Source organism: Sceloporus occidentalis, unplaced genomic scaffold (genome assembly GCF_023333645.1).
Source record: "Sceloporus occidentalis isolate IW3139 unplaced genomic scaffold, rSceOcc1.0.p SCAF_2, whole genome shotgun sequence".
In the NCBI taxonomy this organism is placed as follows: Eukaryota; Metazoa; Chordata; class Lepidosauria; order Squamata; family Phrynosomatidae; genus Sceloporus; species Sceloporus occidentalis.
Genome location: NW_028316982.1, coordinates 26,344,017 through 26,364,781, shown reverse-complemented (window position 1 = coordinate 26,364,781; position 20,765 = coordinate 26,344,017). Strand labels below are relative to the sequence as shown.

The 20,765-nt window shown below is 39.6% G+C and overlaps 1 protein-coding gene across 1 annotated transcript in view; it reads right to left on the bottom strand.

Annotated features, from left to right (window-relative positions):
- Positions 1 to 4,510: 4,510 nt before the first annotated feature.
- Positions 4,511 to 20,765, bottom strand: part of LOC149318056 (protein phosphatase 1L) — a 281,502-nt gene continuing 265,247 nt past the window's right edge. The window contains exon 5 of the mRNA XM_089508926.1: positions 4,511 to 15,019. Within this exon, the coding sequence (XP_089365052.1) occupies positions 14,673 to 15,019 (347 nt within the window). The 3' untranslated portion in view covers positions 4,511 to 14,672. The remainder of the gene's footprint in view (positions 15,020 to 20,765) is intronic.

The following is a 20,765-nucleotide window of genomic DNA, read 5'->3' as shown; positions in this document are numbered from 1 at the left end:
CTTATTGGCTTTTTTAGCTGCCACATCACACTGTTGACTTGTGTTTGGCTAGTGGTTTAATAAGACTGCTAGACCTCTCCACATATGCTGTGAGTGTAGTGCCTTACATTTCTTCCTGTTGAAATTCATTTTGTTAATTCTGTCGAAGTCATTTTGAATTCTGATACTCTCTTCTGGGGTAGGAGCTATTCCTTCTAATTTGCTGTCGCCTGCCAGTTTGATAAGCATGCCTTCTATCATCCAAGTCATTGAGCAAGATGCTGAATAGCACTGGGATGTCTAAACTCCAGATCCAACAGGATATTTCTGTGACAGAAATAATGATCTTCCCTTCAGTGAATCCTAGAAATGGTTCCTCTTGTTGCTTGAAATTTATAGTAGTACAAGATCACCTGGGGTACTGTACTTATTTAGATCCTAATTTATAAATGTAAACATATTTAGGTTATTGGTTGCTGATAATATGAGATTCAATTGAGACCTTAATCACATATGTGCATTCTAGTGAAAATGCATGCGCTAAAAGTGGGGACTGGCTTCTGGGCATTCATGTAAGCCTTGTTCCAAGCATTCTCACACATATGACACATTTCAGACTTTTTGCATATTCATGTTGGCTTTTGTGAGTGTATCTGCAGCTGCCATTTTCTTTCTTGTCTCATTTTGGAAAACTTAAGAGACAAACATCCACTCACCTCTTCCAGAGCTATTGCACAGCAGCAATTTTCTACTTTGTTAAGTCAAGGATGTACTCACATAACTGTATTTTAGACACTATTCCCTTGTGGGCAATGAATTGTAAACCTTCAGGACTTTTACATTCCTTGGGGTTCCAGCTCCTCCTCTAGCAAATATTTGTGGTTTGTTGTTGGGAGGCTCCATTTTGTGTACAAAACAGTAGGGAGTTCAGGTTTGCTAATACAGGGAATGTTTACCTTCCTCACAAGGAGCTCCTCTTAACGTGGAATAGAAGAAAAGTGCCTATTGCCTGGTCCAGCACTGAAATTTGATCCAGCAGGGCAGAGATTTGCCAAGGCAGAATCTTCATTGCATTCTTCCTACAAAGGGGCCTAGGGTCTCAGACTGCGTAAGCAGGCACAGTTCTTAGAAGGGGTGCTGTGCAACTTCAAATGGAGAAACATGGCTTTTATTTCCTTGCAAAGGAATCTTGTAGCACCTTTGAGACTAACTGAAAGAAATTGGTACCATGAGCTTCTGTAGACTTGAGTCTCCTTCCTCAGATGCACGGGGTGGAGTGCCTTGCTTTTACTACATTTCTCCACTCATGGCCATGGCGTGCATGTGTAACCTAACTTTTTTTTGTCTATACAGACTTGTCTTCAAATAACTTCTCCCAGAAAAATGTAGACATTTTGACTCCAACATCATTACTTTCCTTCCCTTGCATGCCGTTTTACCCATTTCATCTGGTGAAGTAGTTTGTGAGCTTTAAAAACTAGGGTGATTGGTTTAATAAAGTTTCACCAGAATATGGACTAAACATCAAAATTTATTCCTGTGCAGGATGGGGACAGGTATTTATTAGAAAAACATATATTGGTTGATAAGGAATCTTAGCATTCAAACACACAAAAAGACTTAAGCACAAAGTAATTATTTAAATATGCTTCTTTCAAAGCCTTTATTTTTATTTTAACCATACAACCAAGGCCTTTTTTTTGCTCAGTAGTTTACACTTTCTGTAGACATTAACACAGAATCTGTAGTTGCGTAAAACATATATTCATCACATATCTAAAAAAAAGTCATCTATCTCTAATGCACATAATGAAGATACTATTGTTACCTACATCTAGGAGTGACTGTGCACTGTCACCTTTAGCTTATACTACACCCAATGTTAACTGTATGTACATTTCATTTGACCATGTTTCAAATTGTCTCTTAGAGACAGATGTAGAATAAGTACAAACAAAACCATCTGCTAGTGCCTAGAACAAGGTTTCACCAATTTATTTCATTCTGCAGTATGGCCAAATTGCAGGATTTTGATAGGTTTCAATTATGACTTTAAGATTTCAACATGCAGTTGTAGATGTCACACAACTGGGTTCATTTTAAATTCATAAGAATGGACTACACAATTCCTTCTTGGACTTCATATCTCTCTATTTTAGGATATGTGCAAATGTTAACATAAAGCAGCATGCATGTGCCAGGCAAAATGCCCCATCTCTTTTTGCTTAGCTTCTGGATGCTGTCCTATCTTCAAAAAAAATGGGCACATGACATGCCTTTGTTTTAAAATGTTAATTCTGGAAGTTAAGTATGAAATAACTGTGGTGGCTCTTTTCAAACTTGTCTCCCTGATCCCATCACGTGTATTAAAAAGGCTTTAGATGCCTATTGATTACCTTACCTACAAAACAGTCTTGTTTTTTTCTTGCTTCTGCCACAGAGTAAAGCTTTTCTGATAGAGAAGGGACAGGGAACATGTGGACAGGCAGCTCAGTTTAGTGGTTTGAACACTGGACTATGACTCTGGAGACCATGGTTTGAATCCCTGCTCAGCCATGGAAACCCACTGAATGACTTTGGGCAAATAAGAGGAAAGGCAACCCTGCCTCTGAACAAATCTTGCCAAGAAAACCCTATGACAGGTTCACCTTAGGGATGCCATAGGTTGGAAACGACTTGAAGGCACACAAGCCACAATATGGGAACATGTTGTCCATTAGATATTATTACACTGCAACTCCCTTCAGTCCTAGCTAGCATAGACAGCAGCAAGAGATGGTGGGAATTGCAGTGTGACACTGAGGGCCCCATTCCTGCAATCTGCTGTCCACAACTGTGCCTTGCAGGAGGAGAAAGAAGCACTGGCCAGCTGCAGCCTGCAGGAGAGACTAGGGGATCTCTCCTTTCACAACTGTGCTTGGAGTCTACCATGTGTTGCCATTTGCTTGTCAGGCAGCACAGTGGCTCTGAACATCTTGCTACACAACAGCCAACATGGTTCGATTGCAGACCACTTCCTCTTTCTATAGAGTGAATAGGGATTGTGACTGCAATCTTCAACATAGTAATTAATTTAAAATTGCAACTGTGCTGGGTTTTATGAAGTGGCAGGGCAAAAGGTTTAGCCTTGGCTGGCCCAGAACTATTAATTGATCTAACTGTGGGTAAACGTACAAAATCTCACTGGAAACCTTCCAGAACATTTAGCTTATTTTAATTTATTTGGAATCTCTGTTGCGCCTTTGAAAGTAACCAAAATACGACAGAGATGTTGGTGGAAGCTCTAGCTGCTTTTAAACAACACTTGGCAATTAGAGGCAGCAAGTCTTCTAAGAAATTATTTAAGACTGACATATTTATGGTGGGGAAAATTAGGATATGGCCACAACGTTAAGAAATAAAAGCTCCAAGAAATGCTGCTCTTCCCAGCCAGGATACACTTTTAATGAAGTGTTCGGTCCTGGAAGAGAGAATAGATTGGAGTAATGCCCGTGAACTTAATTTGCCTAGACAAAGTGTAATTAAAGTGACAGCACTGTTTTACTGGAGATTAAACACATTATATATTAGTGATTTAGTAATGAATGTGTAACTAGGGCAGGTTACAGACCACCATTTCGGACATCCTCAGGACGTCCCAGTTTGGAAAAGGGGCGTCTCTTCTAGACGCCCCTACTCCTATTATGGACAGAGTCCGTAACAAATGGCGGCGGCCGTTCCACACGGCCACTGCCATTTTAACGTAGCGGACTTTGCATGCCCGCACGTCACATGGCGGAAGTGATGCCACGAGTGCACGATTAGCGCCTCACGGCGTCTCTTCCAGGCCACAAGGAGTGCGATTTTCGCGCTCCTTCTTGGCAGCATCCGGGAACCGCGCCGTTTGGCTGCTGCAGTTCCCGGACACTGCAACTGACGGTGGCGGCATACCGTCGCTTCTTGGCGGTCTGTAAGGCACCTAAGTATCATTTGGTCTAGCCTCCAAAACAAGCTTAATAACCGATAAACACACTGAGCAATGGAGATCTGTTCTGCTGGAGATCAAGGTGCAGAGGAAAGGTGTTTCCATTCCTCTGCCTCCAGCTAAATTAGTATAACAAGGAATTATGTCAGGGATGCTGTTTCTCATTGTGGCAGCCTCACTCTCTGGCAGGAGAGGGCTGGAAGCCTAATCCTGATGCACCTTGATCACCAGCAGAGCAGATTTCTTTTGCTTACAGTGGATCCTCGGAGTTTTAAAATGAGAATTGTGGGGGGATTTATGATAATGGCAATAATTCTTCAATCATTAATACTTTGTAAAATGAATACAGGGCAATTACACATCTGTAATTCTTATGTAAAAGATCCACAACTGCAATAAGAATGACACCCATTAAAAGCCGTTTGTTTGAATCTGCCTATCAAGTCTGAATTTTTTTGTTTAAGTTTTTCTTTTATATGATGGCACGCACATATCTTAGTACAGGTCAAGTCTCCCTTATCCAAAATATTTGAGACCACAAGTGTTTATTTTTTTAGGAGGGGGGGATTTTGAAAAACCATATTTGCATGTGTGTACATAATGAGATATCTTAGAAATGGGACCCAAGTCACAAAACACAAAATTTAGGTAAGTTTCATATATACCTTATACATACAGCCTGACGGTAATTTCAATAATTTTGTGCATGAAACAAAGTCTGTGTACACTGAACCATCAGAAAGCAAAGGTAACACTACTTCAGCCACCTATGAAAAAGTTACATTTTTTGGAATATTTTGGATTTCAGAATCCTGGATAAAGGAGACTCAACCTGTATATGCTGTATTCATAGAGGCAGTCTGACCTACGCAACAGATCTAGAATGCCTCTTAACATAGCACCTCATCTGCTCTATCTATCAAGGTCATTTTCAGTCAACTGAAATATTTAATCAAATTATATAACCAATTGATTTGGTTATATTGCAGACCTAAATAGTTTTTTTTTCTTGTTGCATTCCTAGATTTTTAAAATACTAGTTTTGTCCTAAATGTTCTACTCAATGCATGTCAGAACGATTCTATTGAGATAGGAGAGGGGGGAATTCAAGTCAATCTATATGTGCTCTGGAAGTGGCCCTCCCTTGGATTATCTTCTACTACTCCTATTTACTTTCCCTTCCACTGTTTCCAATGAGACAAAACAACACAGCTGTCCCTCCACATTTATTTTCTCTATGGCCAATGTCTGCCAGAAGCTGTGCTGGAGGATCTAGATTTCTAGAAAGAACACTTCTCTAGGAATTTGTAGATCCTCCAGTGCAATTTTATGTTCAACATCCAGCAGATGTTGGCCACAGACCTGTGCTGGAGGACCTAGAGATTCCTAGTGAGGTGTTTTCTCAGGTATTTGTGTTTTTCCACTTTCATGGGGGTCTTACACCCTTAACCCCAGTGAATGTGGAGGGTCCACTGAAGTTATGAGAGCCAGCATGGTGTATTGGTTTGAATGTTCCACTAGGACTCTGGAAGACCATGGTTCGAATTTCCACTTATCCAGGGTAACCCACTGGGTGAGCCTGGGGAAGCTGCACTCTCTCAGCCTCAGAGGAAGGCAATGGCAAGAACAAATGTTGCCAAGAAAACCTTTGATGACTTTGCCTTAGGGTCTCCAGGTGTTAGAAACCACTCAAAGGCTATCAATAATCCCAGTTCCAGGCCTGGACATGTTTCCTTCTCTAGTCAGAGACTTCTTGAAAATAGGAAAGTTGTGGATGCATCAGATTCAGAACCACCCCCCAGCTGTCCCAGAAATACCCCATTTGAGCCTCAACTATATATAATTGGCCTTCCAACAGTGCAGGAGTGATGGTGATGAAGTGTTTTGCTTCCCTGAATGAAGAGACCTCCAGTGCCTTTGCTTGGAGATTTCCCTTTCTATCCAGAGAGAGGAAAGTCTGCCATATTCTGTTGCCACTAGAATGTCTTCCCATGAACAAGAGCATTGCACACTTAGGAGTTATTACAATTAGGTTTGTTTACCTCAAATAAAGAACATGGCCTATTAACAACATTAATAGTTCTTGCTAAGTCCATATGTGAACTCAGTTTAAAGAAAATTACATTTTTTTCCTGTATGTGATCAAAAAGGGAGTTCTAATTTTATGACAGCTTTTCAAAAACTTTTTAAAATGTGCCTGCTTTTCAAAGGATAAATTCACCTTGCAGCCCCATTAATGTCACCAGCACAAATGGATAACAATTAAAACACACACACTATGAAACATCCTGCAAGCACTGATAAAAATGGTTAGATCTTGCTTATACACGCCAATGAGACTGAGGTGCATTGATGTTTCTATAAACTTTTTTAGAATGAGCCACAAACGTATAACCTGCACATTCTATTAAAGAGTTTTAGAAATGTCATCCTACTGGCTCTAGAGGTTTCCACTACATACAAATGCAAGTTGAAAGTCCAGTCCTATATTCCAGAGAAACTGCTGTTATGTCTGTGCATGGTGTATACAATATTCTGCACAATATTCTACACAATGAAAGGCTGCTCTACCAATAGGCAAAGTGAGGCAACTGCTTCAGGTGGCAGATGCTGGGGAACATCAATAGCCCATTTTTGTTCATGAGCTCTCCTGCCCATTTCCCCAGACGTACAGCCTGGGTTGTACCCTGTGAACTAGTCTGCTTCTTTTAGGCATAGTAGGGTCAGTGCTGAAGTAAAATTCAACTGCTAATTCAGTTGGCTTCTGCACATGGAAAAATAGCAGAGCATGGATGAGTCATAATATTGTACTTTGCCTCAGGCAGCAAATTGTCTTAGGCACAAAGATACACATATTCAAAAGGATCTGAAATAGACAATTGCATATCTACTCACCTAGATTGCAGAAAGTATTTGCATAATCCCCTATGTGCTATTAGGTGTATCTTTACATTTCCTAGATAGCACCAGTGAGAATCCAATGTATAAATTAATATCAATTACCAAGAATAATGTATTCTTCCCATGCTGACTTCAGATGAATATATCTTCCACCACCACAATGCAGGAAAGTTACACAAAGTATACTAGCATTTACAGAGATTTTATATGAATCTTCACATAGTAGCTTTGACTTTTTAGTAACAGAAATTGATTTTATAGACATTTATAGTTGGCCCACAGATTCTTTATCCATGGGCTCAACCATGGATTGAATTCTTCCCCCTCCCAAATATATAAATTCCAAAAAGCAAACCTCAATTTTGCCATTTTATATAAGTGACACCATTTTTACACCATTGTATTTAATGGGACTTGAGCATCCACAAATCTTGATATCCAGGAAAGGGGGGGGGGCTCCATGCAGCTACAGGGCTAAAACATGGCTCCCCTGCCCTTTTTGAGCATATGATTGCATTGTTAACTCCAGGTAAAGATTGGTTGCAGATCAGCATTTGAAACTGTGAAGCTGAACTGGATATGCAACTGTGGTTTGTGTTAAATCTTGGTTAAGTGTTACATCTGAGCTGCTAATCATGTTAAGGACTGGACACAACTCAAGACTTGAAACTATTTTGAATTGATCTTACAAACCATGATTTGCATTAATAATTGCTGCCAAGTGTTACAACTGCACTGGGCCAATCAAGTCGTTACTGTGTTTAAAGCAGTTACCTTGCTTCTCCACTCTTTCTGCTCACAATGTACTGAATGAGTTTAACTAGTACTCATCCTCTCCCTAACCATTGTTTTACTGTACTTTTGCAAAGTTAACTCTCATTAAATATTTAGATCTAATGGAATAAAAGAGAACTAGAAACTGACTGAGGGTAAACACCAATAAACATCAGTAAGGAGATTATTGCACGCTTCTTTTTGCCCGATCCAAGCATGGGTTGGGCACAGGATTAAACACATTTTATTGCATGTCTCTGGGCCCAAAGTCTTGTTCTTTGAAAAGTATGCCAGGAGTCCAGATCAGGTACGCGATGCGGCCATGTTGGGCATGGATGCATGCAATAAGATCTATTTTCATCCATTTAAGCCCGTGCCCTAATTGGGAGAAGAGAGGCATGTGATAATCTCCCATGTCAATACAAAGTGTTGTTTATCACCTATAAAGCCCTTCATGGCTTGGGCCTGTGTTACTTGAGGGAACGCTTCTCCCCATACAATCCGCCCCACACTCTCAGAACTACTGGGAAATGCTTACTTGAATATCCTAAGACAAGATTGGCATCAACTCGCCAAAAAGCATTTTCATCTGCAGCTTCCACATACTGGAACAAGCTCCCGGAGGAGATAAGGCTTAGTTCCTCTTTAGATGCCTTTAAGAAAGCCTTAAAGACCCATCTTTTCCGGTCAGTATATCCTTCTGATTCCCTGTAGAAATTATTTTGTTGAAAGATGCTCTTTATGACTGACAGATGTTATTAATGTTCTTATTTGTGATTTTAAGGATGCTTCTTTAAATATATATGAACTTGCGGTTTTACGTATTTTGTATTTGATGTATTCTGCAATTGTATTTGATGGTCTTGTGAACCGCTTTGATCACTGCGGAAAGGCGGTATATAAATAAAGTTTTTATTATATTATTATTATTATTATTATTATTATTATGTCACAACAGTGAATTCATCATATGTGTATTAGATACATGTTGCATAGTCTATACTAGTAAAGCTAGCACTAGCAAACTTTGGACTGAAAGCACCATTTAATTGTTTGGCAGTATTCTCCCTGAACTCAATGAGTGGAATTCAGCATAAATGGTGTGGAACTGTGCTCTGGCAATAGGCCTTTCTTAGTTCCTTTCTTTGTCCCCTGCCTCCACCTCCCTCTGCCCTATAAAACCATTCCGGTGTGTCCTGGAATGGGGCACAGGAAAGGTCATAATGTGGGGCAGGACCAGGAAGGCAGAGAAATTCAGAGAAGCTAACTTCTACAAAGGCTTTTCTGCTTCTGAATTTAAGCCAGCAGCAATAAAGTAAAGCTGTTTCTTTTTGGCTACAAACATGCTTTTGAAAATGTCCTAAATTCAAGTACATGACAAATGAAGAGTTTCAAATGTTCCTCTATATGAGAGGATAGAATTAGCTTCTTATGACCTAAGATAATCATGCAAGTCATATTTCTACAGGAATATTATATAGTTTTCAAAGTCTATAAACGTCTGTTCTTCCATGAAGCCATGCTGTGTTCTTTTTTGGGGGTTTGTTTTTATTTTCTTATGTAGGAGCCTTTTCTACAAGATTAAAATTGTAAATATCTATAAATATGCATATTAAGCTATTAATTCAGAATGAGCTCTTGTAAAGGGTGCAACATTTTTTCTTTAGCTGGCTGGGCAAACATGGCCTCTCTAAACACTTGACTGAATTTAACCTGTATTTGGTAATTGTTTGAATCCTATTTCCTGTTAACAACAATTTTTCTCCTTCTTAGATATTAAAAATTGCTTCCTACAGGATGCAGATTAAGAAATACACCTGCACATTCCTTTTTCTTTGCAATGCCTTATTTTTTGCAGTGAAGAATTTCCTTTTGCTCCTATGCCGTAATTTATTATCTTCTAAGATATTTTTAAAGGAAAAGGGCTGATATTTAACAATTTGGTAAAGATCTCATATACGTTGATGTTCTGTATAAGAGTCAAAATAGGGATGGGAAATAAATTCCCGTCCTTTCTTTCTCTAATAGTTCTTCTGTTCATAAAGTTTACTTTAGAGAACTAATGGTGCAATCCCAATATTAGACTAATCAGAACTAAGTTCCGTGGGGCTTACTCTTAAAAAGAGAGTAGATGACTGTACCCTAAACCTTTTACTACATCAATTTTTTCATGGTTCATAGGAAAATTAAGGCAGGTTAATATTGTTTATCTTGCACATGATTTTCACCTCTACCATCTTAAGATATTCTCTCTTTTACCATTCCCAGTTTTTTTAAAGAATGCATTACACTTTTAGCATGCTTCTGCTGCGAGGGCGTTTGGTGGTATCCCCATAGACTACTGGTTTTTACAGCACTATATGCAGGGAATGAAGAAAGCTGCAGCACTGCTTGCACAAGTGGTTTTGTGCCACTAGGGAGCAATAGAGGCAGAGAGAGTTAATTAAGGTTTCAGATAGAATTTAGTTTCCCCCCCTCTCTACCAAGTTTAAACTTTTCTCTTAACTGAAGTGAGCCTTAAAGTGATTAGTCCAAACTCCTATCACCGTGCATGCTAACAGTAGAGAATGAGCTACTCTTACACACCTGATTGGGCTTTCCTGGTATAATTTTTTGGGGGAAAAGCTTTCAGGACACAACTCTGTGACTCTCCTGAGATCAAGCTCTTGGCCAAACAGTTGAAGACCATCCTTAGAGGGACCTAAAAAAAATAAATAAACCAGAAACTTCCCAAATTGAATGAAAGAATAAAGGACTGACTATTAATTGATGATGGTCCCTCTTACCACTTACCTAGCCCCACCCCCGCAAAAAAAAGCACCATAATTTTTATACTGTATGGAATGAGATTCAGCTCAAAAATTAAGCAAGGTAATTAAAGTAACTAAACAGGTCAAATGTCGATCCCACTCCTATGGAAATTTGGCTGACTTCTCAATGACCTCTTCTAAAAACTGATTACTTGTATTGTTTATTTGCTCTAACAGTAACTATTACCTTTCCTTTAATGGCAGTTAAATATTATTTGCAGATGTAAATCAGTGAGGGGTTTACAATGATTATTACAATTACTTTTCAAAATAATTCTGCTTTCCTTTATAAAGTTGTCAAAAATACAGAATTATTAATTGTTTAGTGCCTGTCTTCTCAGATACCAGGCTCCTACAGCTACTCCTTACACTACCAGCAATGATATAGTGAACCAAGAAATGCAACAAGACATACCCCCAAAAGTGGGTGGTACTTACTGCCAGAAGCTAAAATATATCATTGGGGGGTGGGTTTCTTTTGGTGCAATGGTTGCAGTGTCCCATCAACTAATATTCCCAAGACAATCAGCATAGGGGCAAGCATCCTGAATTCAGGGACTGAATGTGATCAGTGGTCTGATCCAAAGCACCAGTTACCAACTTGAAGAGTGGGCAACCTTTTTCTATTGAAGGCACATTTCTTCAGGGGTAACCTTTGAGGGTGAAGGCATGCAGACTTCCTTCCTTCCTTCCCCATTCTCCCTCCTGCTCTGCCACATTTTCTCCTTCCTTCCTTTCTTCCTCCTCCTTCCTTTCTGCCTAGTAGGTCACTGAGGAAGGAGAAGCGCACTCCTGCAGAGGCCTGAACTTACAGAGGGACTGTGAAATCAATGGCCATTTGGGATCAGGCCATATATTTGGGCCATAGGTTAACTTTCCTCAATATATGTTACTTACCCAGGTTACTTACAAGGAAGCAACCTGGAAGCATCAAGCTGGCACCAGTAAACACTTCAAAACCAATACCCCAGCTGCATCCCCCTGTTCTACTTCCTCCTTGGTGTTGTTGCTGCTCACTTGCCTTCTTGGAGCACCCAAGCAATGACAACAGCATGGAGGAAGAACCTCCATTTGCCTTGTTCTCTGCATTTTGGCAGTGGTGCACAATGGGTCCAGAGGAAATGGGCAGGGATAATAGTGGCAAGGAGGTGGGCTCACTCAGGGAGGGCACCTTCTGAAAACACCTTGCCTGCAGTTGGCACTGATTCTCGACTGGCTGCTCCTGGTATACTATTCTATAGGAATCTAGGTTTGTAATGGCTTGCTACATCAAGGTTGTATGCCTGAAGTGACATATTTCCTGAAAAGAAATAGCAAAATCAGCACACCATTAACTGCTTGGCATTGTCCAAGCAACAGTGTGTCCTACTAGCAAGGAAAGACAAGCTTGCACTTTTAACAGCTCTTACAGTCTATATACCACACCTCTGAAGCACCAAAGTTTCTGAAATCTACAGAAAGTCAAAACTGCAGCAACTTCTGTCTGCTTTTAAATATGTAACATTTCCATTCTGTAATGTAACTGCTTAGCTATAACTAGAACCTTGTTGCATTAGATTATATGTTTCATTGCCAAAAATGTTGGATCTTTTAATTAAATCTTTTCATTAAAAGCAGCTATCCTATATGAATAGATGAGGACAGAAAAATAAGGAAAGGGGTGGGGGCAGTGTTTGTGTTTACTCACCCAATCACTTGAAACGGGAATGCCAAGGTTAATTTGTTTAGAGAGCATGCAAATTCTAATTGAGCAGCAGGGAAGGACAAAGGCAAGTAATAAGAGCTCAGAAGACTGCAATGGTAACTAACACAACCTTTGGGCATCTTAATCCATCGCTGTGCTACTTTGAAGCACCTCATCTGTTTCTGAGAAAGTCCAGGACGTCTTTTGCTCCCCTGGGGGATATGAATTATCTGTTCAGGAGATCCTGTGTATATCTAAAATGAATGGAAGTAGATAGCAAAGGGCACTTCCAAAGCTTTAAAGCCTAGTACCATACCATCCACCAAAGCTCATTAATTAGAACTGAATGCTATGTCCCAGTATCTGATGGGAGGATGATTTCATTTACCTCTAACAGACTGAAAAACATCTCCTACTCGGGTCTTTTGCTCTTTTATACTTCTGCAGAGAAGAGGATTAACAGATCTTGCATGCATTGTAGCTTGCATATTCTGTGGCATGGTTTATGTTGAGCCTATTCAGCTATATATCAGAGGCACTAAGGAACACTGTTAATGAATTGCCAAGATGCCCATTAGGGCACTGGCAAGAGTGCCCATGCACACTGGGCTCTAACAATGCACATGGTGCAATGTGCATGGTACTTCAATGGGCACTACTGATCACACTGGCCATCCCTGGCTTTTGCCTGGATGGGCATCAGGAGCATCCAATGTGGATTGGTGTCCATTGCACATCAGTCCCAATGTGCAATGGTCACGTCACTGGGTCCCTTAAATAGAAATGTCACGGTAGCCCCTTGCTGAATATGGACATTGCAAAACTGCTCAATTCTGTTTCCCACAGACGTACATTCATACTGTATTCCAGCCATGACCCAGCATCTCACATGTCTATGGGCTTATTTCTCTTTCTGTTTCTCTCTTTTGGAAGGTTACAGCCTATAGGTGAAGAGCAAGAGCATATCTCCATTATTATTTTACTTACAGAAATATACAACCAGCTCTGCACATGCATGTGATAGATCATATCCAATAGTCCTGGTTATAGACACTTGTTCATCAGCTTCCAAGTATATTTTAAAGATCACATCTCCTTGCTGAGGGGAGACCCTGCTGAAGGGAAACAGCATCTTTTTGTCTGCTATGGTACAAACCTACAAATTGAGAAGTATGTATTTGGATAGCCATAATTATTCTAGGCTAAAATGGTGCTGTACTGGAACATCTGCCCATTTCTTTAATTGTGAAAGAGAGGTAGGAAAGTTACTTTTTTCCAGTACAACTCCTAGAATCCCCACTGCCCATGCTAGCTAAAGGATTCTGTGATCTTTATCACCAAAAAGCAACTTTGTTTAGCATTGCTATGAAATTGCCAGATGATGAGCACTACAGGGGATTAAACACTCAGGTCAAATCTAAATTATCAATCAATAATGGAATTGGAAAAGTCAATTTTCTACATCAAAGCGTGCAATACTCATAGGTTTGAAAGTACAGCTATATGTAATCTACCTTTTTCATTCCCAAGGCTAGCCTTTGATTATTTACATCATTAAATACCTAGGCCATCAGAATAACATTTCCCTTGCTGATTTTGTTGTTGATAATGAACTCAGCTTCAATTCTACCAAAAAGCTGCTGCTGTATTTTTGTAAACAAAGCCACAATTTCTCATTTTAGCTCACTTGCTTCCTCAACATCCCTGTCTCATATATGAACACATGATGATAAACAGAAAAACAAACAAACTAAAGTCTGTGCTAAAATCTCAGACAACAACCCCCAAGAACTTTACATTCTGCCCTTGACAACATTATCTGACTTATGCAAGTTGCACAGTTGTGTTCAATCCTGGCACCCACCATATCCAGATGCAAGAGCCAATTAATGTGGAATTTTTCAATGAGCAGATTATCAAAGCTGTCTTCTAGTTGGTTAAAAAAAAAGACAAAGCATCATTAAGGGCATGCACACAGAAGGTATAAGTACACAGCTATGGGAAAGCTCAAAAGCTTGTCCCTTATTATGCAGGAAGGACATTTGATTATGGGAAATGAGAAAGAAGAATCTGCCTATCGTGCACAACTGATGCCTCCTCTTCATTCTCCTTTGAAAACACTGTTTGCTACCTGTCTTCTTATGTCTGCAGAGACAGTAGCTTTAAGGAGAGTGCACGTCAGAATGAAGAGTATAAGATTGGTGAAAAGCCCATATTGGTTCCTTCAAGTGCAGACAAGTCACAAGCTGTTCCTGTCTTGCATTTTTAAGCTTGTAGATGAGGACTAAAAAGTAGCAGCTATTTGAAATAGCCAAAGCAGGAGTTATTAGCTTCTAAATGTAAATCTTTAAAAAGAGCTGGAGAAATGAAAAGGGAAGTGGTATTGAGTGTGTTTGCTGTGTAACACTCTTTTATCAAAAAGAATGATTTTCTTGTGTTTTCTTTTGGGATGCACAGTCTTAAATACTAATATACTTGTTAGAGCTGTCTACTGTGTTGAAGTGTAAAGGTCTGATGAAGAGGTTCATCAAGAGAGAGGCAGACAGATGTTAGATATTTTTTACTGGTCTTCTGTTTTACTGCCACTCTTGAACTTCACCACCATGACTGTTATGTTGTCAGGGCATCCTCTGTAAAAAGACTGTAGGACTATACTTTTGGCTCCAAAGTGTGGTTCATCCAAGCGTTCCTTGATGAACCGTACAGCCTCCTCATTGCTAAAAGCATCCCATAGGCCATCTGAAGCTAAGATCATGAATTCTGGCTGGAGTTTGTCCAGGTCAAAGGTCAGGATGTCTGGGTCAGGGATGACAACGTTCAGATTTTTCAGTGGATAATCTCCAAGGGAGCGGGACATGGCCAGGATCCCCTGAACCCGCCAGGAACCATTAAAACTGATGAAGCCACCTGGAGCGGAGAGAAGAAAACAAGAAAGCACACATTCTGTTAAAATTGCTTCTGTATGACATTTGTTCTCAGAAGCTTCCATTGCCTCTGGACTATAAAACAGAAACTGAAGAATTGTTTTAGTCTGCACTTCTTATTACAGTCCTTTTCAACCAGATAACACCACTCTTCACATTTCTGCATCTCTTTTCCAGAAAAAACCTCTCCCATAATGCATGAGTGTGCTTGCTGCTAAGACATAAGAAAGGAATAAATGCATAGGGACATCATTTGGAAAGGGGAAGCTGATAACCTTCTTCTTCCTCTTTGGAGATCTGTCCTATTTGTTAATATACCACATTTGGTATAGTTTAATGTAAATCTTCAGCAAAGATCAGAGTTGTTTTGTTGTACCCTGCTTTAAGGCCAGAATTACCACCTTATTTGCAATATGAAAATGTGATCAAAAATCAAATCACCAAATCATGTTTTCTCTATAATATGTATGTTTTAAAATATGAAATTAATTAATTAATAAGGGATGTTTTAAATTAAAAGATAAGTTATCAATCACTGGATTAATTAAAAACAGTTTACAATGAGCCTTACCATTGACTATAATGTGTAAACATTATACAGAACATCTTTCCATAAATCTTGATGACGTGAAGAACTTTTCCAAGTGGGTGTTGAAATATTCAGTAAGAGAAGCCATTTTCCAGCAAACAACCTTATTATAACTCGTCATTATTTTTCATCACCCGAGTATCCCATAGTCATCTCCACCATGTCTCCATTGAAAGAGTCCTCGTCTTCCAATTCTTAGCAATTCCCAACCTTGCAGTAGGAAGGAAGTGGGCTATTAGCCCTTTGTATTTCTATTCCCAGACACAAAGATGGTAAGTAGAAAGTGGTGGTAAGTAGGTGACGGACTCATTTTATGCTTTGCAATTTAATTAATGAAAATAACAATTCTAAGCTAAAATTTTAGGGCATTCCAACTACATGTATAAACAAGTCCCTTTATAGTCACAACCCCTTCAATAACTGGATGACATAAAATTTGCAACTCTAGCTATATGCACAGGAATAAGATACCATTGATAAGATTAATTTTAACATGTTTTCTTTTTATCTAACAAGCATTGATTTAAATGGGGACAAATTCCTTACTTGTTGCCAAACAGAATTAGAGAGCAAGAAACTAAGTCTGTCTCCCATCCTGCCTTAATGCCCAGTCCTTTGCCAAAAGTATCCTCAATTAACTATTTATATACTGTAGCAACTCATACCCTCATAAGGAGGTAACGAATGAGGGGTTTCCCCTATATTTTGCAATTTTGTTAGAAAAAAGAAACCTTGAAAAAGATGTAGCCAATTAGGAGGGTGCTAAAAGTAGATCTTCTCTAGCTTTAGACTGTGGTCCTTGAAAAAGATCTGGCACTGTATACAATCCACCATCTTTCCAGTATTTAAATTTACCTATGTTAGTAAAGAGTAGATGTGGAAGGAAGGGTCTAATGGATGATGGTTGAGAGGCTAGTGTGTGCTTCTATTTCCTCCAGGATTCCAATGACATCCAGAGGAAAGGATTTGCAACTTCTTTAAGGTGTTTGGATGTAAAATGTGAGAAGTTCATTTCGGCTGACATTTCACTATGTATCTCTAATGACACCCGCTTTGTGCTCAGATCTCTGTTAATAATTTGTATGAAATCAGTTGACAAGCTGCAAAATAATGATAATGATAATAATAATAACAACAATAAAATTTTATTTATATCCTGCCTCTCCCTACGGATCAATCCATGTAAGGAATGGCCAATTCTCCACTGAGATCCAATATATTTAATAGGATTAGGAAAACAGAATCTCTTATCAAAAATAATTGTATATTGTTGTTTGCCAATACTTAAAATATATAGATAGAGGTGATAATGGTAACAATTGAAACATAAATAGAAATTGTGGAAGTAATTCTATTTCAACTACAGTAACCCTACAAAAGAAAAAAATCCCTCCCCCCATGATTTTATCTTTGATTGCATTCATTTATTGATTGGTCTATAATTCCTCAATAATATTTGGTTCAAATGTTTTGCAATCAATACTCCAAGGTATGTAAAACTAGAAGGTTGGAGTTGAAGATTGATAATTTCACAACATTTCACTTGAGTTTCCAGTGAGGCATGAAGGCATAACATTTTTTATTTAGGAAAGTTGACCCCAAATCTGGCATATCTGTCAAACTCATGTAACCATTTAACAAATTCTGGAAGTGAGGTTTTAGGGTTCATAATAAATTGCAAAATATCATCAGTGTAAAGACTGATCTTCTGTTCTTGGTGGTTTAATAAGGGATGTGTAATCTTCAATTTCTTCCTGATGGCTTCAGCTTAAGGTTCAATACTGAGCACAAACAGGAGTAGAGATAATGGACAGCCCTGTTTACTGCTCCTATAAATTCATGTATTCCATAATGTTATTAAAGCGGTGTGTTTATTTTTTTTTTAAAACTTTTATATCCTTTTAAAATAAATTTAGACTGTTTTAATTGAGATGCATTTAATAGTTTTTAAAATTGTATTGTTAGGCTTTAAATTATTTCTTCTGTGAGCTGCCTTCTTCAGTGAGCTACCTTGGGTCCCACTCCAGGAGAAAGACAAAATAATATCCTTCTTTTTTTTTTTTTTTTTTTTGGGGGGGGGGAGTCTTTCCTCTGGTGTTTGAAGTAATTGGCCACAATCCTGTATGGCTCAACATCTGTTGTAGGTCCACATGCAAACCTACACTAGACTGATCCATATACCACCATATCCGACTTACCTCTGAAGCTCCCCACAGCACATCCAGTTTGTGCTTCATGTGGAGCAGGCAGCATCTGGCTGTATCCCTGTAGCTAGATGCAAAATAATTACAGCACTGCTAAGACTTCTGGGGCACTCTGATGGTTCTCAGTGCTGACATCACCATTTTATATCTAGCTACATAGCTGTAGCCAGATACTCCTACCTACTTCCCATGAAACAGAATGACTGTACAGGGGGCTTCAGACTCTGGGCGGTAATTGGGAGGGGGCTTTGAACACTGCAAGGGGAAGTAGCAAACCCCAGGTTCCCTAGCACCCAAAAAGGGACATATTCATATGCAACACCAGCCAGAGGCTGCTGTTATCAGGATCAGTGACATCACTTAGGGGAGCCACTGTGTAGGGGACTTCACCTCAGTACAGAGGGAGGATAACTTGGCGTGGGAGAAACCAAGTTACCCTCATACATGGCATGTTTTATCACAAGTTCCTATCCTATCCACACTTCCTCTGCGGTTAAATGTGCATAGACTTGGGCTGTAAAAAAACAAAAAGAAAAGAAGGAGATGCATGTAGAGGAATAAAACATATTGAATAGCATAAGGGATTAAGAGAACCACAGTAAATTGGCTGTGAAGATGATCCCCTTTGGTGTTATTTCTGTCCCGGATCTACTAGTAAATCTATTTTACATTATGCATCTTGAAATCCTAGAGGTGCAAGAAGCACAGGAAATATCTGCTATAAGGAACAGGGTTGTGTTAGTATCCATTCCAGTGCCACTGAAATGGCAGACAGACAGATTCCTGAGGGCAAGTACCCCTTTGTATATTTTCAACCCTCCAATGAATATGACAAATTGCTGAACAGCAAGAAAACTCAGCTTTCATTTCTGCAGTTTGCTGTGCAGGAGGAAATCTTGTCTGTGCTCAGGCAATCTGCCCTCTAACTCTCATCAAGCCCTCTGTCTCCCTCTGGGGCCATTCAGGAAGAGGTTCATGCTCATTTACAAAGATTTATGAAGGAGATGGGACATCAGGCACATTAAAGACCCAAATCTCACTCCAGGGCCGGAAGAAAAGAAAAATAGATGCAAAAACAAAAGTTTATCCCTCCTCCTATGAAAGAGGCCTCGGTTGAGCTGTAATAGTAATGATCCAGAAAAGTTTTGTGAAAATAAACATCCCATGCTTTTGAGTTTAGAAAAGAAAACAGAAGTAAAGGGAGAAAGTTCTGGGTCCAAATAGCAGTACTTCCATTAAAACAGAGAGTATGGTGTCTCAGGTGGCAGTAGTGTGGGGCAGAGAATATAGCAAAATTGTTGTTACTACTACTACTACTGCTACTGTTATTTTAGCAGAGTGACATACAATGATTGTGCAGCACTGGGGGCGGTGGATATCTAATTTGTTTTGTTTTTGCTAACACACTTGAACCCCACTGTTCTCTCAAAAAGATCCTCCAAAGTGGTTAACAACTGAAAGTCCAAGCAAAACGACAGGGGAAAAAAAGGCTCAAGAATTAAATAAACAATAAAAATAAACAATAGAAAACAGAGTGGAAAACCAGTAAGCAGTAAATCCATTGATAATATCCCCAGCAAAAGTAACTCAAATAACTCTTAGCCATGGATGATCAATCTGTGGCCCTCACAGTATTACCAGATGTCCCAGTATCCCTCAGCACTGGCTACACTGGCTAAGGCTGATGGAAACTGCTGTCCAAAAGCATTCCATAAATTGCCCACACCTCCTCTAAGCAGTTTTAAAATTCCTTCAGGCCTCAAAGTATTATGAAACAGCCAGATCTTCAACAACAACTCAAATGGTAAGTTGCAATGGGAGTTAGGAAGGACCCTTTGGGTATAGCATTTCACAGATTAGGTGCCACAATGGATAGGATCATGTCTTATGTAATCATCCATCTGATACTTGGGGGGTTCGGGGGGACTCACAGGGGTGGGACCCCAGTGTTGATCTTTGAAATTCATGATGTTACTCTAAAAAGGCGGACAAGGAACTTATCACCCTCCTGATGTTTTGGACTGCGGTTCCCTTAACTCCTCACATTTCGCTATCTTGGCCAGGGATGCAGGGAACTGGATTCCAAGAACATCTGGAGGGTTACAAATTGCTCACCCTTGTAGCGATCACTCCCATCTTAGATCCCTGTTCAGCAACTGTAATGTCTGCTGTTGCAATAAGGCAAACACAAAAGCAGATAACACTTCAAGACAGCAGAGACAAGGTTTATTTCTTCACAAAGTCCAATCAAACAAGGACAAGGTCTAACAAATACAGGAATTTCAGACCATTAAATACTATACAGCTGCAGCAAAAGCAGCTTTGTTTTAAAGCGACATTACAGCACAGCATCAGAGGAAGCAGGCACAAATCTATGGGGATTATCACACAAGGCGCTTACTGTGCTGGAATCGTTCTCCAAACGCTTCAGAAGCGTGGAGGTGGGATAGCCGGTTGCGCTTCTGAAGCATCACTGAAGTGCATCCCGCTCTTCTCCTGTCGATGAATCATTTGCAGAACAGCCATTTCTGTAATAACAGAATCTTCCGTTATTCAAAAAATGGCTTCTCCACTAACACTTCAACAATGTGAGAGAAGTGGGATGCCTCAAGGATGTTTTAGAAGCGTGACAGTCGATCACACCTTTGCGCTTCAGAAACACTTCAGGAATGTTTTGCTCATGGTAAGGGCTCGGTGTGATAAGGTCTTATGAAAGCTCATGCTGCCAACTCGCCTCTTTCAGTTAATAATAATAATAATAATAATAATAATAGGTTTTATTTATATACCGCCCAATCACTGGGAATCCGAGCGGTTTACAATAGAGGGGATAACAGACAGTTCCCTGCCCAAGTTAGTCTCAAAGGTGTTACAAGATCACTTTGCTTAATGATTCTCCAGACTAACACAGCTGTGTTTTTTTTACACACACACAC